General features: G+C 32.7%; 1 protein-coding gene across 1 annotated transcript; it reads right to left on the reverse strand.

The window, feature by feature from the left end:
- Positions 1–1,548: 1,548 nt before the first annotated feature.
- On the reverse strand, positions 1,549–13,777 carry LOC142621331 (3-hydroxyisobutyryl-CoA hydrolase 1-like). The gene is made up of 14 exons (XM_075794648.1): positions 13,739–13,777; positions 12,317–12,397; positions 9,476–9,544; positions 8,890–8,953; positions 8,574–8,653; positions 8,356–8,439; positions 6,694–6,778; positions 4,696–4,781; positions 4,043–4,164; positions 3,555–3,615; positions 3,289–3,387; positions 1,930–2,031; positions 1,810–1,851; positions 1,549–1,686 (listed from the first exon to the last, which is right to left on the reverse strand). The coding sequence occupies exons 1-14, from the start codon at positions 13,775–13,777 to the stop codon at positions 1,549–1,551; spliced, it is 1,152 nt and encodes a 383-aa protein (XP_075650763.1).
- Positions 13,778–17,454: the final 3,677 nt, after the last annotated feature.

Here is a 17,454-nt window from a genome sequence, read left to right on the forward strand (position 1 = left end):
CCTAATACTCAATTGGACTTGTTTTGTAGTGGCAATCTCTCCTTTTAATGCACGGCCCCCAGTATTTGACTAAACAATAGATGTTAACTGCAAAGTTCTGCAGTTCATCAACGATGAAAATTAGGAAGCTCCTTGGTCATAAAACCCTTGGCATAAAGATGCAGTAGCTTCTTTAGAGAGAATAATGAACTAGGGCATTTTCTGCATATGTTCTCCATGTATGACGACCTTTAAAATAAACCTTATATATGTTTAGGGTAGTGAGAAAAGAAACCCTATACAAATATTTCAGCATATGTAGAAAATAAGATCTAAAAATTCTGATTTCGTAGATCTTAACAGATTCAGCTTTTGTCGAGCTTCGTTCTTAAATCTCGATAGATACTGTTTCTGTCGAGGTATCTGTCGAGTTTTAATGAACGGCTCTTCTTCACTTGTTTCTTGGTCAGATCTTCATGACTTTAACACTTGACTTGAACAACATGTTTCTTGAAGTCTTAAATCCATCCTAAATTTACCCAATTACAAGTAAAGTGCATTTTGTCAAAGGATTAGTCAATTACATAAAATATGTTCCTAACAATATGATCCAAGTACTTGCTATTCATAGCCTTGGTGACGAGGCTTTGCGTCAATTCCATTTGATGAAAAGGACATGAATTCAACCATATGATATAAGCTTCAATGGAGTATTATACTATTATTAGCTTTTATTTGTGCAAGGGTGATAAGTGATTCAAGAAAGTAGGTAACATTTCAACATCATGAGAGCACAATATGGAATAAGCCCTAAGTTGCAACACTATGGATGCATGATTGATCTTTTATAGGACTTTCGAGGAAGATGTAGATTTTATCAACAAAAAAAAAGCCCATGGAACCAAATGGAGCAATCTGGGGGGTTGTGCTTAGTGCAGCAGATTGTTTATAAAAATCATTTTAGGGGAGGAAGCAACCAGGCACTTGCTAAATCTTGAACCAGAAAATGACAGAATCTATATTTTTCTTTCGAACATCTATGAAAGTGGGAAGAAGTGAAAAGAGAGATAAAACTTGTGCACAAAAATCTATTCGAAAGACACCAGGTTGCATCTCAATTGTCATAAATGGAGTTTCTCATTTATTTCTGGTCAAATATCATTCTCATCCAGAAACTACATATTTTTACTTGATGCTAAATCAAATGACTCAAAAGTTGAACTGATTAGTTAAGGGTCAGACTGTCATTCTGCAATTAAACTTATTTCCAAGATTTATAAACGAAAAGTAGGAGTCAAGGGTCAAAGTCATTTCCATCATGTCAAAGGTGGTTCCTGTTCTTGCAAAGATTACCAGTGAAAATAATTTGAAGCATACACAGGATATTTGTGTTCCATAAACTATAACTATAGCATCAGCTGAGATTGGCACCCGTAACAAGGATTGACTAATAGCACAAAGATAATGACAATTTCATTGCGGTTATATATGTCTCCACACAATGAGTTGATATCTCATTTATTATAATTTAAAAAGTGCAACAACTTCCCCATTTTTCACCTTCACGCATTAAAGCTTTGCAATGGCATATGCAGGCATATTAGATCTTGCAGGGAGCTTTAGATCTTTCCAGCCTTCATCATCCATCATAGAGAAGTATGAGTCAACCATATCGTCACTAACAAGCTCCAATTTAGAGGGCTCCCACTGGGAAAGATAGGAAGCCAAAGATGAAATAAGAAAAATAAACCAATAGAAATCTATATTTATGAAAATCATTGAGAGTGAAAAATCTAAATTGCAAAGATACAGAAACAGATGCATGTTTACCTTTGGGTTCTTATCCTTATCCAACAGTATAGCTCTAAAGCCCTACAGTAAAAGGGAAGTCTTAAAATAATCCGCAAAAGAATAAATTAGGAGAAGATAAATATTTGAGTAAGCTGAAACCTCAAAGACATCCTTGCTTTGTTTTCCTTGCATGACATGACAAACCATTCTATACTCACGAACAAGGCACTGACCAACACTTTGGAGCCGTCCTTGTCTAATCTGTTTGCAAGAGGAGAATAAGCGTTAAAAAGTGCAAGCAATCTCACAAGATTTAGATAAATTGGATGGCTGCTTAGTTTTTTCTTTAGTTATAAATTTATTGAGGGAACTAAATATCATATTTCTATTATGGTGGTATCCACAAGTCAAGCTTGCATCCTAAGTGACACACAATCCCCACATTCATCTTCATACCTCAAATGATATGCTTTCTTGGACATGGTGATAAAAAATTTTGTACTACTATTACAACTATGACTTCACATATATACAGCTACAAAAAAATGGAAATTCACCATGCTTATAAAAAAATCTGTTCTATGCCCTTATGAAAAAAGGAAGCCAGAAAGTACAAGGGCATTATTTATTTTTGATCAAGATAAAACTCATATTGGCCTTTGAAACAAAATAGAGAATAATAATATAAGGACATTCTCTTTCTTTGGATCCAACTTAATTCTCTATACATTTTTGGATGCTCCTTCGAATTCTACCACAATCACCTCTGCATGGTGGCTAAAAATGTTTAACTCAACTGTTCTCCAATGGCCATAGCACATCCTGATTCCCGTTGGACCCGTACCAACCTATGTCGCAATTCACAAGGACAGAGTAGCATGTGTTGGGTGTAGATGTGTATCTAGGCATCAAACCAATTTCATACCCGTTACTTAGAAATGAAGCCTTATCTTTTTATTTTATCTGATTGTTCTAGAGAGAAACGAAAACACCTGATATATTTGAGCATTCAATTCTGTTCATTCCTTAGGTTATTAAGAGGTAGTTACATGTTTAATGGCTGATCATTGAAAGCATAACACTTGCTAACAAGAGTCAATGTTGCATCTGACATAGGCACTTCAAACATTTTAGTGTCCATTAAAAAATAAATGCCACCATATCCCCTTTTTGATAACTTTATATAGGTCCTTGTTGCACTTATCACCTGTATTAAACCTTTGAGCTTATTATAAAAATGCCTTGAAAAAGGACACTGTTTTCAGTTGTCAACTTTTTTAAACAGTTTATAATTCTGGAAATTGAATTTCTAACCTTCCGAAACTGGAATAAATGATACTTCTGCTAAGGAAAGAAAAAGAGATTTCTATAGCCTCACATGATTTGAGCACATAATGAAAATCCTACAGAGCTAAATTTCAACAGAAGATGTCATGAATATCTTAACCACAAGCCAATCTGTCGTAAGCAGTTAAATACTGACTGGAATGGCAGTATTAAGGCTTGCTGCTCCCTTACCGATCTCAGACAAATTTTAAGGCCTGTTGGTGATGCTCTCTTCAGTGACCGGATTGTTTCAGAGATCCAATCATCCTTCTTATTCAAGGCCTCTCTCTCCTAAAATTGCCACCACAAGATCATGGTCAGGTAAGAGGTAAACATGTAAACACCAAAAATAAAAGAATATTACTCAAAGCACTAGCAAACGTTTCGAAGACATCTGACAAAGAGGACAGCAAATTAATATTCTCATCAGGGATAAAATTCAATATCATTGAACTTACAAGGGCAGATATAATTTCTTCCACTGTTCTTCGAGAAAAGCACCTATCAATGACATTCAATCTGTAGCCAAGTGATTGCGAAAAAAATAAGGATTTCGAGTTTATTGAGAAAAGATTAAAAAAATATATAAAAATTATATTTGAGGATCTTTGACAACGGAAAGATAGGTTTGCATTTGCGAAAATGAAAACATTAGTTCTTCAATACAAAATCAACTCTAATAGAACCTTCTAGCACTCAATCTATGAGATGTAGTTTATTTATCACTATATGTTAAGATGATACATACAGCTAGCTAATAAACTAACAGAGCTTTTTCATATATGCGTTCACTAAGAGAAGTTTATTTCATGATTGATTATCCTTGACATCATAAGTATTAAAAATCCTTGGCATACATAGAATACAGTTTAATGAATAAAAACTGGAGAGGCCATTTAATTAGAACAAGAAGTATAATCTTTATAATTATGAATGCAAAAATAACCTGTGATATGCACTTTTCTCTTTCAAATAAGGTTGCTTTGAGTACTCATTAATAACTGCAGAGATTATGGCTGGATCACTTGAATCTACCTTGCACAGTGCTTCTTCTAACAAAGACAATCTCTGGCCAACAATTAAAAACACACAAGGCATTCAAATGGCAATGTATTACAAAATTAAAAATAAAAATTTTGCAGATAAACATAATGGTGATGACTACACATGCATAGCATTTCATCTTAATGGCATGAGGATAAATATTGTCGAAAATAATTCGTAAATAGAAAGTATATCCTAGACTTAACCCCAAGGGTTGGTCTAATGGTCTATTTTGTACTATTGAACTATATAAGTATTTCCTCCTTTCAATTTCTGTTTTTACCATAATTTCCGTCTTTCTTCAAATCAAATGACCTATGTATCCTCCTCCCATCCACTCCACTACTTTGCCTTTCAGTTTAAACCAAGTAGGGAATGGAAAAAACAAGTCTTTGGAAAAAAATATACAATAATTCATAATGTGCACTAAAACCATGCTGATGCATGTTACTACTTCCAACTATTCATCAACCACACAAGATGTATCTTTTTCCTTCATTAGAATTTTGAGTGCTATGCCTAAAATCAAATAATTAAAGTAGAATGAAATACTACCTCTGAGGGGACAAAGTGAGTTGCAAGCCCACATACAAGCATTTCAGCACCATCCAACCTAGTGCCTGTAAGACCAAGATATTCTCCTGCCAAAGGTTTAAAATTATAGCGAGTAGAAGATGGGAAATGGGAGGGGAGTTACCAAAAAAGACCATTATAATAACAAAACAATGCAAAAAATGAGAAGACCACCTTAGAACACTCTTAAGCTTTGGTACAAAGAAACATAGAATTGTTATAATTCCAAATTTTATGTAACAAGTAAATCTAAGAATATGAACAAATAAAAAAAACAATATAGTAAGAAATAAATGTGGTGTAGAACAGATAGTAGAGATTTTCTTAGAGCAGAGAGACCACCATAAGTTAGCGCAATGGAAATTTAAGAAATACAAAAGCACTAGTAGTAATCTATTCATAATTGCTGAGGAATTAATAAAACTTAAGTTTTCTAGTAGATTAATTGCATGGTACAGAGAACCAACACCCATTATGGTTTGTTTTCTGTTGAACCATGGTTCATTCTAAGATTTGGTTTATTCTTAACTACTTCGGTCACCAGTTTTTTTTTCTTCATTTCTGTGCTACGAATTGATAACTTGAGATTTACAAACTGACACTTTAATCCCAATGACTCTACCAACCTACAGATTATGCACCTCTATCGATCACATGTCCTATATCACGATAACAAGTACATATAATACTCTCACCAATACTGCTAGTTTGCAATAGCATCAATCAGCCATATACATTAAAACCTAAAAATAGGAATTGAACTACTCGAGAAAATTTAAGTGCTAAAGAATTATACCATCCAAACTCCGACAAGCTACAAAAGAAAATGAACTTCACCCCCTTTCTAGGAAAGATTTAGTATTGAAAGCTCGGATTTGTGCTAAAACACAAGAGCTGCTTAGACCCCCAAATTAGAAATTACGACTCAGTTGATTTTACTCTAATTTAATAAAATGCGGAATAGAGTAAATGCGAGCAAACAAACAAAAGAACTACTCTAAGCCATATTCATCATATAACAACAACAAACTGAAAGTTAAAAAAGTAGGGAAGAGTGATGCAAACACAAGATAATACGGTGATATGTTATCAAAGAGAAACCAAAGAACTTGGCGAAAAAACTCTCCACTGCCCTCCAAGCGGTAAATCGATTCACTAGACAATAAATTAAGATATACGAATAGCAAGAGACCCTTCAAGCCTAATCTACCCAATACACCTAAGCCCTTCAAGCTCTTACTCCAACAAGATTTCTCGGAACTGTGTCTTGTCTAGCTTTCTGGATCCAGCAATACGCCCGATTGCATCCGCCAAAGCTTGGCTTCTTCCAATGATTGGCTTCTTCCAATGCTTCCCAGCAGCACCAAAACCTCATTTTACACTCAGAATGGGTGTGATAAGTGTTTGGGTTATCAACCTCTCAAAGATATGGATATAGAGAGGTAGGAGTATGAGGAAAACCACAGGATTGTGTAGATGATTGTGGGTATAATAATCTCTAACTCTTAAGTGTGTATGCTAGGGTTTTCTCTCTGAAAGCACTCCTTGCAATATATAGGTAATGAGAGTATATATAGTATGGGTGAAGATGTAGTGAAGCAGATATGCCAAATAGAAAAACAGAACATTTCATGGGTAATTCGCAGGAATGCCTTACTCGCGAATTACTCACGAAAACCAGCTGTCATGACTCTTCGCATTCTAGTCATGTGTTTTGCACGTGGCTCACTTCGAGGGAAGGCTTTTCGCGAAACTTCTTGTGAAATCCACTTGGTCTTCAATAATTTCTTGAGTGTTCACACTCTCTCTCACACACAACCCATACAATGAAATCCCACATAAAATACAGGGTAAATATGATTGAACATAATTACAATCAAATTTGGCACAGAAATAAAGCTAACACAAAATAGTTGTAAATAACAACTTTACAAGTATTCAAAGAGTTACTATATATGTCAATGATGTAATTGGCATTACCAAAGAATCCAGGGAGTCTTGACAAGAAATAAGAGGCACCCACATCTGGGAAGAATCCCAAAGCTGTTTCTGGCATTGCAAAGACCTGCAAAAAGTCCACTATCAAAATGCAAGTTATCCAAGAAACCTAGATCTACAATTATTTTTTAAATGAGGGTAACACTAGGGGTCCGTTTGGATAGAGCTTATTGCTGAAAACTGAAAACTGAAAACACTGTACCAAAATAATTTTTAAATGTGTGAATAGTGTCGTGGGACCCATTTTTAATAAAAAAAATTCTGTAAAGTGAAGTTTGTGGGTCCCGTGAACAGTACACGGGACCCACAAATGTGCTGAAAAGTCAGCAAAAGCTGGCTACTGTTCATGCACAGTGCATGAACAGTAGCCTTTGTCCCCTGACCCGTACAGCAGCAGAAGAAGAAAAAAAAAAAAAAAAACGCAAAACGCAGCAGACGCGAACGCATAAGCTGTATCCAAACTCAGCTTAGGACTTCCCATCCCAGGAGGCAGGAGGTCACTTGCTTAGCACTAATATTGCCAAGCACACTTGTTTTGGAGTTTTAATGTGATTTTATACTTTGCTGTCATGATCAAACTTTAAAAAACTAGAACTACTAGATTAAAACAATACTACTAAAAAACATAGAAAAAAAAGGAGCAGTTCAATCTTTCTTTTTATATGTAAATACATCTCATGTATCCATATGGAACCAAAATTACATACCACTTTAAGACAAATGAATAATATAGCATTGAAGAAGAAAAGGGGAAATAAAAATAAAATATTAAGTCATAGCAAAGATGAAGCTACAACAATTGGTCATTCCATTGAAAATTAAATACAACTCATGTATCCATATGGAACACATGGCACCATAATTGCCAATGCATTTAAAATTCTCATCTGCAAAACGAGAAGAAATTCTAATTGCCACCGCCAAAGGAAAGGCGAAGTCATTTAAGGACCATTTGAACTTGAGCATCATCTGGCAACTTCTCACACATAAATATGGTACAGAATAGCTAGCCCCTAGTGCCTGGAGTTGCATTAGGACACTGCAATTTAGTGTACGTAGGCCAAAGAGGAGCGACCTAAAACCAAATTTAAGAACCTTTTAAGGAGTTCAAAACACAAGTGATGATAGTGGACAGCATCAGCATTTCTTGCTAAATCAGGTTTAACAATACAATTCTTCTTCTTCTTTTCTTATTGATACAGGAAGCATTAAGATTATTTTAGGACCCAAAAAAGAAAAACAAGAAGTTTTGTAATAAATTAAGTTTAGCATCTTTTTTCATTTTTATTTGAACTCAAAATGTCTTTATTAGAAACACTAAGAGGTGCCAATTGAACTACAAGGTTTCTAGCCCAATTTAGCAACTATTGTACCTGCAACTATACATATTAAATAAAGAAGAAAATTTGCAACAATTAAAATTAAAGGGGTGGGGGGAGAGACTAGTGAACCATGAGATAAACAACCATATTCGATTCCCAGCTTTGGACATTCAAACTGACCATCATCAATTGAATGGGATAAGATAATGGAAATACATTACTGCTCTATAAAATCTCAGGAAAATGTGTAATTCATAATCATCTACTAGGAGAAAGTAAAATTCTGTATGACTTAAAACTGGAGATAAAGAGAGATAAATACCGAAATTTCTGTTGCGACCCGGAATCTACCATGTATTGAAACCCCTGCCCCACCTCCCATGACAATTCCATTAAGGATTGAAACCTTCAACAATTTGCATGCTAATAGTAAGAAAGAATATATTCATGAAACTAACTTGACCAAGAATGCCTCCACAGTCAAAAGTCAATATAAACAAAAGACAATGAAAATTTACAATTCATGGTGAACAGGGTCACCTGGGGTTTACGATATGTTGCCATAATGTAATTTAAGGTGAACTGCATCCAATACACTTTTGCACCTAATCTCCAGGTACCTAAGACATAAAAATAATGGGGGGACGGGGGGAAGTATTACAGGATTAGCATTGATGTCCTTTACTTCTTAAAAAATAAATTCTTGAAATTCGCATAATTGAGCATCTTGTAAAGAAGAGATGACTGAAAGACTCCACATTAGCAGTTGAATCTTGTCTGTGGTGGTAGGTCATGAATAATCTAGATGTTGAGGACCAATGAGGGTGGTCCAATGAGTAATAAAAAGAGCCTACACCTTCATTAATATACCGAATCACTGCTGCAACATCACCTCCAGCACAAAATGCTCTTCCCTTTCCCTAAAAAAATGACCACAGAGGACATGCAATCAGTTTGCATCCTCTGTGAAACAATCGAAAACGTGCCCAATTCTTTTCTTATAAACTTCAGCTAAACAAATTAAAATGTCTTTCTATCATATATGCACAAGAAAATGTCTTGAGACTCCTCCATACGAACAGCCTTTACTAGCTATACTAAGTAAATTTACAATTGAACTAGATGAAGCTTACAAGTTAACAACCTTAATTAAGAAGGTTGCTTTTTTTTTTTAGAGGATTAAAGAAGATAATCTATTTTATTTAGCCAAAATAAAATAACTTCCGCCCTCACCACAAAACTGGCTTTTCATTTAGAACCAACATAAATAACTAAGGGTTAATTTTACAAACAAAATCCTTACAACCTGCATAACAAAACAGCAATCACATTGATTCATTAGCACTACCTGAATTAAGAAAATTAAATGTAATTTCCACTGCCATGTACCCACACATTCATTTGCGAGGATCAGCCAATTACCAACTTCAGAATGGACATACCTTGACAATTACCAACTTCACATTAGAATCCTCCTCATATGCAACGAAAAGCTCCAATAGCCGAGACATCTAGAATTTTGCATTAAACACAAGTTCCAGATAAAATGTTATAGCAAATTGGTTACTTCATTTGCACTATGACATGCATGCATAAGTATTATTGCAATATTGATATTAGTATACATTGTTGTATATATAGGTATATATGTGAATAGGTTGTAATAATGATATTTAAGATTGGAGAGTATTGATTTATAAAGATGATAAAATGAAAATTCAAGTTCAAGAATTTTATATGTGAAAATTCAAGTCTAGGAATTTTCAATTAGTCGAGATTTTTCTCGATCAATTGAAATGATCAAGAAATTTGATCTAGAGTTTCTACCTCTCTCGATTGATGTTTGATTCCTGTTCGATTGGTCGAGAAGAACCTTCGATTGATGCGCAATTCCTCTCAATCTTTCGAGACATATAAAAACTGAATTTTTGCAAAATATTTTTGGTAACTGTTTTGAACATTTGAAAAGGTTTCAAACCTTGTGAACGGTTTTATGAAATATTTAAACTCTCCATTCGTGTCTTTTAAAGGATTATAACCTTATGGGGATAAATAGTGGCTCATGTTCACTTGATAACTAATTTCTTTCTCTCTTAAAATCAATTTCTAAGAAACACAAAAAATCCTGTAGGTATTCTCCAAAATTCCTGTTTGTAAAACCCAACAAACTTGGTTGCATCTAGGAGACGAATTTGTGATAACTCTTTAACAACAATAGTGTGAGGGCAAATCTTGTCTAAGGATAACAATTTTGTGCCTCAAAGTTATCTATTTTTCCGTTTGTCTTTTGTGTTCACTTTGCTCTTTCTTGATTACTTTGTGTATTATCCCCAACATGCATAACATTATCTTACACAAAGCAGAATATCATGACTGGCAAATGGAATGCAAGAAACCACATAACAAGATCCGGAAATGGCAAAAATTCCCCAAGTAAAATTGTGATTGACATTTAGGGGCAGCAATTTTTATCCATATCCATGAACCCACCAATTACCCACCTAATTTGGATAAGTCTTAACCCATTTCATTTGAATATTTGGGATAAATGGGTAAAGACCCATTAGGTTATTTAATTATATGGGTCTTAATGGATAAACCCACTAATACTCCTAAAACCCATCTAAAATTTAAATAAACAACATAAAATCTAAATTTTTAGAAAATTACCAAAATTCCCTTGAAACCTAAAAAATAACCAAAATACTCCCAAAATCCAAAAAAATTACCAAAATACCCTCCAAAACCTAAAAATGACCAAAATACCCGTAAACCCAAAAAATGACAAAAATACCCCCAAAACCCAACAAATGACAGCTAGGTTTCGAGGGCATTTTGGTCATTTTTAGGTTTCGAGGTTATTTTGGTCATTTTTTGGGTTTTGGGGGTATTTTGGTCATTTTTTTGGTTTTGGAAGTATTTTGGTCATTTTTAGGTTTCGGAGGTATTTTGGTAATTTTTTGGGTTTTGAGGGTATTTTAGTAATTTTTTGGGTTTCGGGGGTATTTTGGTCATTTTTGGGTTTTGGAGGTATTTTGGTCTATTTTTGGGTTTCGAGGGTATTTTGGACATTTTTTTGGTTTCGATGGTATTTTGGTCATTTTTTGGATTTCGAGGGTATTTTGGTAATTTTTTAGGTTTCAGGGGTATTTTGGCCATTTTTTTGGATTTCAGGGGTATTTTGGCCATTTTTTTGGGTTTCAGAGGTATTTTGGTCATTTTTTGAGTTTCAGGGTATTTTGGTCATTTTAAGGTTTTGGGGCTATTTTAGTAATTTTTAGGTTTCGGGGGTATTTTGGTCATTTTAGTAATTTTTAAGTATATTTGGTGATTTTAGAGATATTGGGGGTATTTTAATTATTTTAGAGGTTTTATTGGTATTTTGCTCATTTTAGAGATTTTGGCAATATTTTCCTCATTTTAGAGATTTTGGCAATATTTTGGATTTCCAAGGGTATATTGGTAATTTTGGAAGTGTAGAGGTATTTGCATTATTTTAGGTATTTAAGGGTATTTTGGTAATTTTGGAGGTCAAGAAGGTATTCAAGTAGTTTTAAAGGTATTTGGGTCATATTGGGTTAAATGAGTAGGTTACTAATTAAATGGATTGGATTGGTAATGGATAATTAATTTATATATAAATGGGTCATAAATGGATAAATGAGTAATTACACAACCAACTCATTTATCACACAACCCATTTATGACACAACCCACCATTTGCCACCTCTATGGACATTACAAAAGGAAACAAAAGGGCGTGTATATTCAAAAGAACAAAGAAACGGAATAAGGTTGATCCACTTAAAGGACTAGAAATACAAAATCATCCATATTACATAAATTATACTTAGGGTCCGTTTGGATAGAATTAATTGCTGAAAACTGAAAACATTGTAACAAAATAATTTTTAAATGTATGAATAGTATTGTGAGATTCATTTTTAATATTTTTTTCTAAATAAAGTGCTTGTGAATCCCATGAATAGTGCGTGTTGTCTCCCGCACCGTAAATCCATGTGTTTAAACAGTACCAGTTACTGTTCACACGCTAAAAAAAAAAAAACCCTAAACTCAAAACATAGACTTGTATCCACCACATATAGCAGACATAGCTTTGCACCCTGCTATCGCATTTCATTTGATTTCATTTATATATATATATATATATCAATTTAAAAACATAAGATAACTGAGGCATTTGATACCATAATATGGTAGTATAATATAAAAGAGAATGCAAGAAAACACATCAAAAGTATTCAAAAAGTTAGGTCTCACACCATTTGAAATAAAAGGGCATTCAGTTGCTTAGGTCTATTCAATGTCAATATTCTTGCAGACAACTTCTCTTCAACCAGAATCTGTCAAACAAGAAAGGAATATATATAAGTTACTGTAAACGACCAAACACAATACACTTTACGACGTCTCCATTGCATAAATTGGCCACGATATTCTTAGTTCTTCTGCTAATGATAATTCTTGCCATTATTGCAAATATAAAGGTAATTTATTCAATCATCCAAATAGCTTGTCTGTTTTGAAATTGCTTATTTTCGGTAACTTATTTGCATAATTCTGCAAATGATAATTCCTAGGCAAACAAAGTTTAACTACAAAATTAGTCGTAGCATAAGACTACAACATTACTCAATAAAATAAACATTACTACATATTTTGAAAATCTAACAGTTGAATTGTATGTTCTTTACGCTCTTAATATACATATTAAATTTTGTGTCAATCAGATATTATTTACTATTTGATTTATAAATATATATTTTATGCATAATTTTAAACTATAAAAACTTGTAATTTAAACAATTTATTAATGACATAGCTATTAATCTTTAATTTTTTAGAAATTTTGCAAACATGGAAGATATAATAAGAAGATGTAATCCAATGGTGGATTTGTCAAAAATCACTCACAATAAAAAAAATATTAAGTAAGGTTGTAATTTAAAACAATAACCAATTTTGTAATTAAACTTTGTCCTTCCTCAATATTGTAGATAAACAAGATACTGAGAAAGGACAAAATTTGTCCTTTGTTTGGTTATCTTGTGTGAAGACATTGTATCTAAACTTTGTCTTTCAATTGTTTCAATAGAAAATCTTGTGTAAAGATAATTTTTCATATTTTTTAATATTTAGTAACATCATAAAAAATGAGTTAAAGAAAAACTATATTTGGTCAACATAAAAAGTATAACTTATTTTTAGATGTTGTTTTCTAATAAATTTTAAAAAAAATAATTATATCTCACAGCAAACTAAAAAAGAGAAATTAGTATTATAAAAAACACTACTTTTTGGAAAATGATTCATTTTCTATAAAATATTATCACCCAAACAAACATATTATTGCACACTTTTATTCATATTAGATTTTTTTATCATAAATCAAGCAATTTCAAACCAATTAACTAATTTTTTTTAAAAACTAAATTATTTGAAACTGCATTATACTATTTCGTGAATTCATCAAAAAATATATAAAAAATCGATGCAACTAATCTATCCCTGGAAATTTTAAAAAAAAAAAAAAAAAACAGTAATCATTTATTGTATTATAATATATATGTGTGTGTGCCACACTGCCACCTCTAGTTAAATATTATAAAAGAAATGACATGAAAGTGTGAAACCATATTAATAGATAAGATTGATAAGTGAAGCAAGACTATGCTTGGAGTCACCTGGTGGTCGTCGGGTTTAGTAGAATTGAGTGCATCCATGCCTCTCTCTCTCTCTGTGTGCTGTTCTGACAAGCCCGTTACATTGGTCCTCTTTATAAAGACATAAAAAGACATGAAAAAGTAATGGCATTACACATATGTGTGTTTATCAAAAAAGAAAATTACACATTTGTGTATCACGTGCTAAGCTAATTGGTGATCCTGATGTTCCTGCTGCACTAGTTAAGAATCCCATCAGAAGAGTCTGTACCACGTGATAAGCACGTAACATGCAAAAGTACAAAATCATACATATATTCAAACTAATAATTGGAAAAATACAGAGGCGGCTCTACACTTTCTTCAGGGTTTTAAATGAACCCTGACTTTTATGGACGGGGCTATTCATGAACTAGGGGCTAGGGGCAATGCCTCCTCTAATTTTTTTTAAAATAATATAATTATATAATTATATATTTAGGTATTAATTTTAACAATTTTGTTTAGTAAAATTACATTTTATCATTCATATTGATCATTATGAGATAAATACTACAGTAACAAATGTTTTTACAACATTTTTATAGACTATCGAAGTAGCAATTTCTTATTGGTTTGTATTTGAGTTTACGATTTACATCACTTTTTTACTTATTAATGACCATTAATCATAAAAAAATTTGTAGATTTAGTATTTTCCTCCTTTTAAAGTCCATAAAAAATTTATAAATTTAAAATTTTTTAAAAAAAATACAAGTCCAAAATATTAGCCCAACAACAAAAATCATCAATAGGCAATAGCAAAGCTTAAAAATAAAAAAATAAAAATTGAGACCAACCAACCAATTTTACCAAAAATCAAACAACTTAGCTCTTTAAAAAATTTTAAACAAAATAATTTTTTCCTTATCAACAAAAGACACGCTCTACACACACATAAAAAAAATAAAATAAATGAAAACCTTTGTCGGCTAAACAATAGTGCTAAAAGCCGAAGCCACTACATATCGCTAATAATAAAACTGTCTCCCCTAACTCCAAGTCCTGACTTCGTCCCTGCTGACTTCCCAAAAAAACATTTATATTTATAATATTTTTTTGTTAGTTTAATATTTTAATTTATTCTCAAAAATATTTTTGCACAACTTAACTTAAATTTTATACACCCTTATTACAAGTATTTCTAACTCTAAGAGTACGAGTAAGTGTTTGTGAATCGTAAGTATCACTCTTTATTATAAATTTATATTACATGTGTGTGAGTGTGTCTAATATTAATTGTGTGCATTACTTTTTGTTATAATGTTATTTGTGTGAATAATGATGTGTGTGGATATTTGTGTGTACAATATAAATAAAATATAACTTTATATAATTTAATAATTAGGAAATAGAGAGAGTTTATTACATGTGTGTGTAATGTGTGTGTATTGTTATCACGTTATAATAACTTTTTGTTATAAAGTCAGAAAAATTTAAGAAGAAAAATTGTAAAGTTATTAATTGTTCAAGCATTTAATTGGTTAAGTAGACACGTAGTGTATTATTTTATGTATGAATGAGTGTGATTGTGTGCGTCAATAATTAATACAAAGCCAATAAGTTAAGTTTATTCATTTAGTTTAAAATATTTTTATAAAAACAATGACAGATTAATAGATAACAACAACTGCATAAAAATAAAAATGTTAGACAACTTAACAAAATAAAATGGTCATAACTACCTACATGGGCACTAAATACTCATTGTAGGGGTGTTAGGCCAGGCAATATTTTGTATCCATGTGTATATTGGGCTGGCGACCCAATCCGAGGATGTCTAACTGTCCGAGGACGGGGTAAGCATTGTTAAGAAGGTTAGCTCTGATGAATAAAGAAAGAAATCAAGTTACAATGGTCCAAGGAGAGGTGCGAAGAGAGATGTCTCCTCGGCTAAATGAAGCCAAGGTCCGAGAGGGTGGTTTGCCATTCAGGGCAACGTCCTAGGAGATTCGATCGATAAGGATAAGCATCACAGAAACACAGGAGAGAGGGAAGTCCTAAAATATCTAAGAAAAAGCTGCTGCCACTGCATTGAATGTTTTGCAACTAACTCTCTGACCATATTAATGAGGAAGTAATGCATGAGCAGCAGTGTTCAACCTTACAGCTACTTCCAAAGGTTTCAGGAAAGTGCTAAAGGGACAAGTATCTAAACCAACAATTTGATTCATACGTGGATGGTAGAGAGAGGAGGAAGGACAGTATAAAAGAGAGAGGAGACCCTCAGGACAGGGGATCGAAGAAGAAGTAGAGAAAAACACTATAGACTGAAAAACAATATTTTTAAACTATCATTAAGTGAAATACATAGAAGTACCAGCCTCCTCAGATTGAGTCCGAGAACGATTTTCATTATATAAATTTGCTTCATCTTTATTCTATGATCATCAAAGCCTATTACAATTGATATACAAACTCATTAGAATCTGGATTTTAAACCCACTTTTTACAAATTCTTTGTCTTTGGATCGTTGGGCTTGTTCACTTCCCTTTTTTGGGCTTAGATGCAAGTTGTGTCCTTACAATCATAATGAACTATCATGTAATAATTTAAAATTTGAAAGCTTGTAGAAAGAAATTGTAAAACTTTTTTTTGTCAATAACTTGATATATTCAAGTTCTCTTTTTATTAAAAAAATTTTAATTAAAATTTCTTAATGACCCCCAAAACGAAATTCATGGAGCCACCAAAAATATCGGTATATATGAAAACATGAGTAAATATTTGCCTTCTAGAATCAAATAAATTCCTATCCAATCAAATAAAAATAAATTCCTAAAGTTCTTTTGTGATGACTTTTCTTAGTTTTTACTCTTCAATCTTTTGGAAAATATTTTACTGCACAAAATTAGGCATAATGGAAACTATTACCTATGAAGTTTCATATTTGCTTCTTTAAGCAAAATTAGGTAGATAGACTCAATTTAAAAAATTGATATTATTAAGAAATTGATGTCTTATTGAGCTTTTTTTTTTTTTTTTTTGAAAAACAAGCACACACACGTAAGGAGGAAGGAAAGAGGTTCTAATATAAAGGTATATTACAATTTCATTCAAATGTGATGGTAACTTTTAAGGGAGGGTATTGTGTGTAGTATAACTTACCTCACTCTCCCTTAAAAGTTACTATAACTTTTGAGTAGAGTTGTAGTGTACTTTTATGTTAAAATTTTTTTTTTCTCGTTTTTGTGTGTTTGTTTAAAAAAAGAAAAAAGAAAAAGAAGAAGATAGTTATCCTACATTACTTAACAAAAAAGTGTTAGGTGTAATATAATCTTACTCAGCTAGGTTCAACCCCTTTTGCCCTTTTTGTTACTTTTATTTTCTTCCCTTCTTCTCAATCGTTGATTGATTGAATGATTGATTTATCCATGCCTCTCTCTCTCTCTCTGCTGTTCTGATAAGCCTGATACATTGGTCCTCTTGATAAAGACATGAGAAGTCATGACAAATTACACTTTTGTGCATCACGGGCTAAGCTAATTGGTGATCCTGATGTTCCTCTGCACTAGTTAAGAATCCCATCAGAACAGTCTGTATCATGTGCTAAGCACGTGACATGCAAAAGTACAAAATCACACATATATAGGGGCGGCTCCACTTGGAGCCCAGGGGGTGAAATGAACCCCCCTAAATTGGGAGCCGGTATATCCTGCACCCGGCATATATGCCGGGTGCAAGATATAATTTTCCC

The sequence above is a fragment of the Castanea sativa genome, chromosome 12 (assembly GCF_040712315.1).
Source record: "Castanea sativa cultivar Marrone di Chiusa Pesio chromosome 12, ASM4071231v1".
Taxonomy (NCBI): Eukaryota; Viridiplantae; Streptophyta; class Magnoliopsida; order Fagales; family Fagaceae; genus Castanea; species Castanea sativa.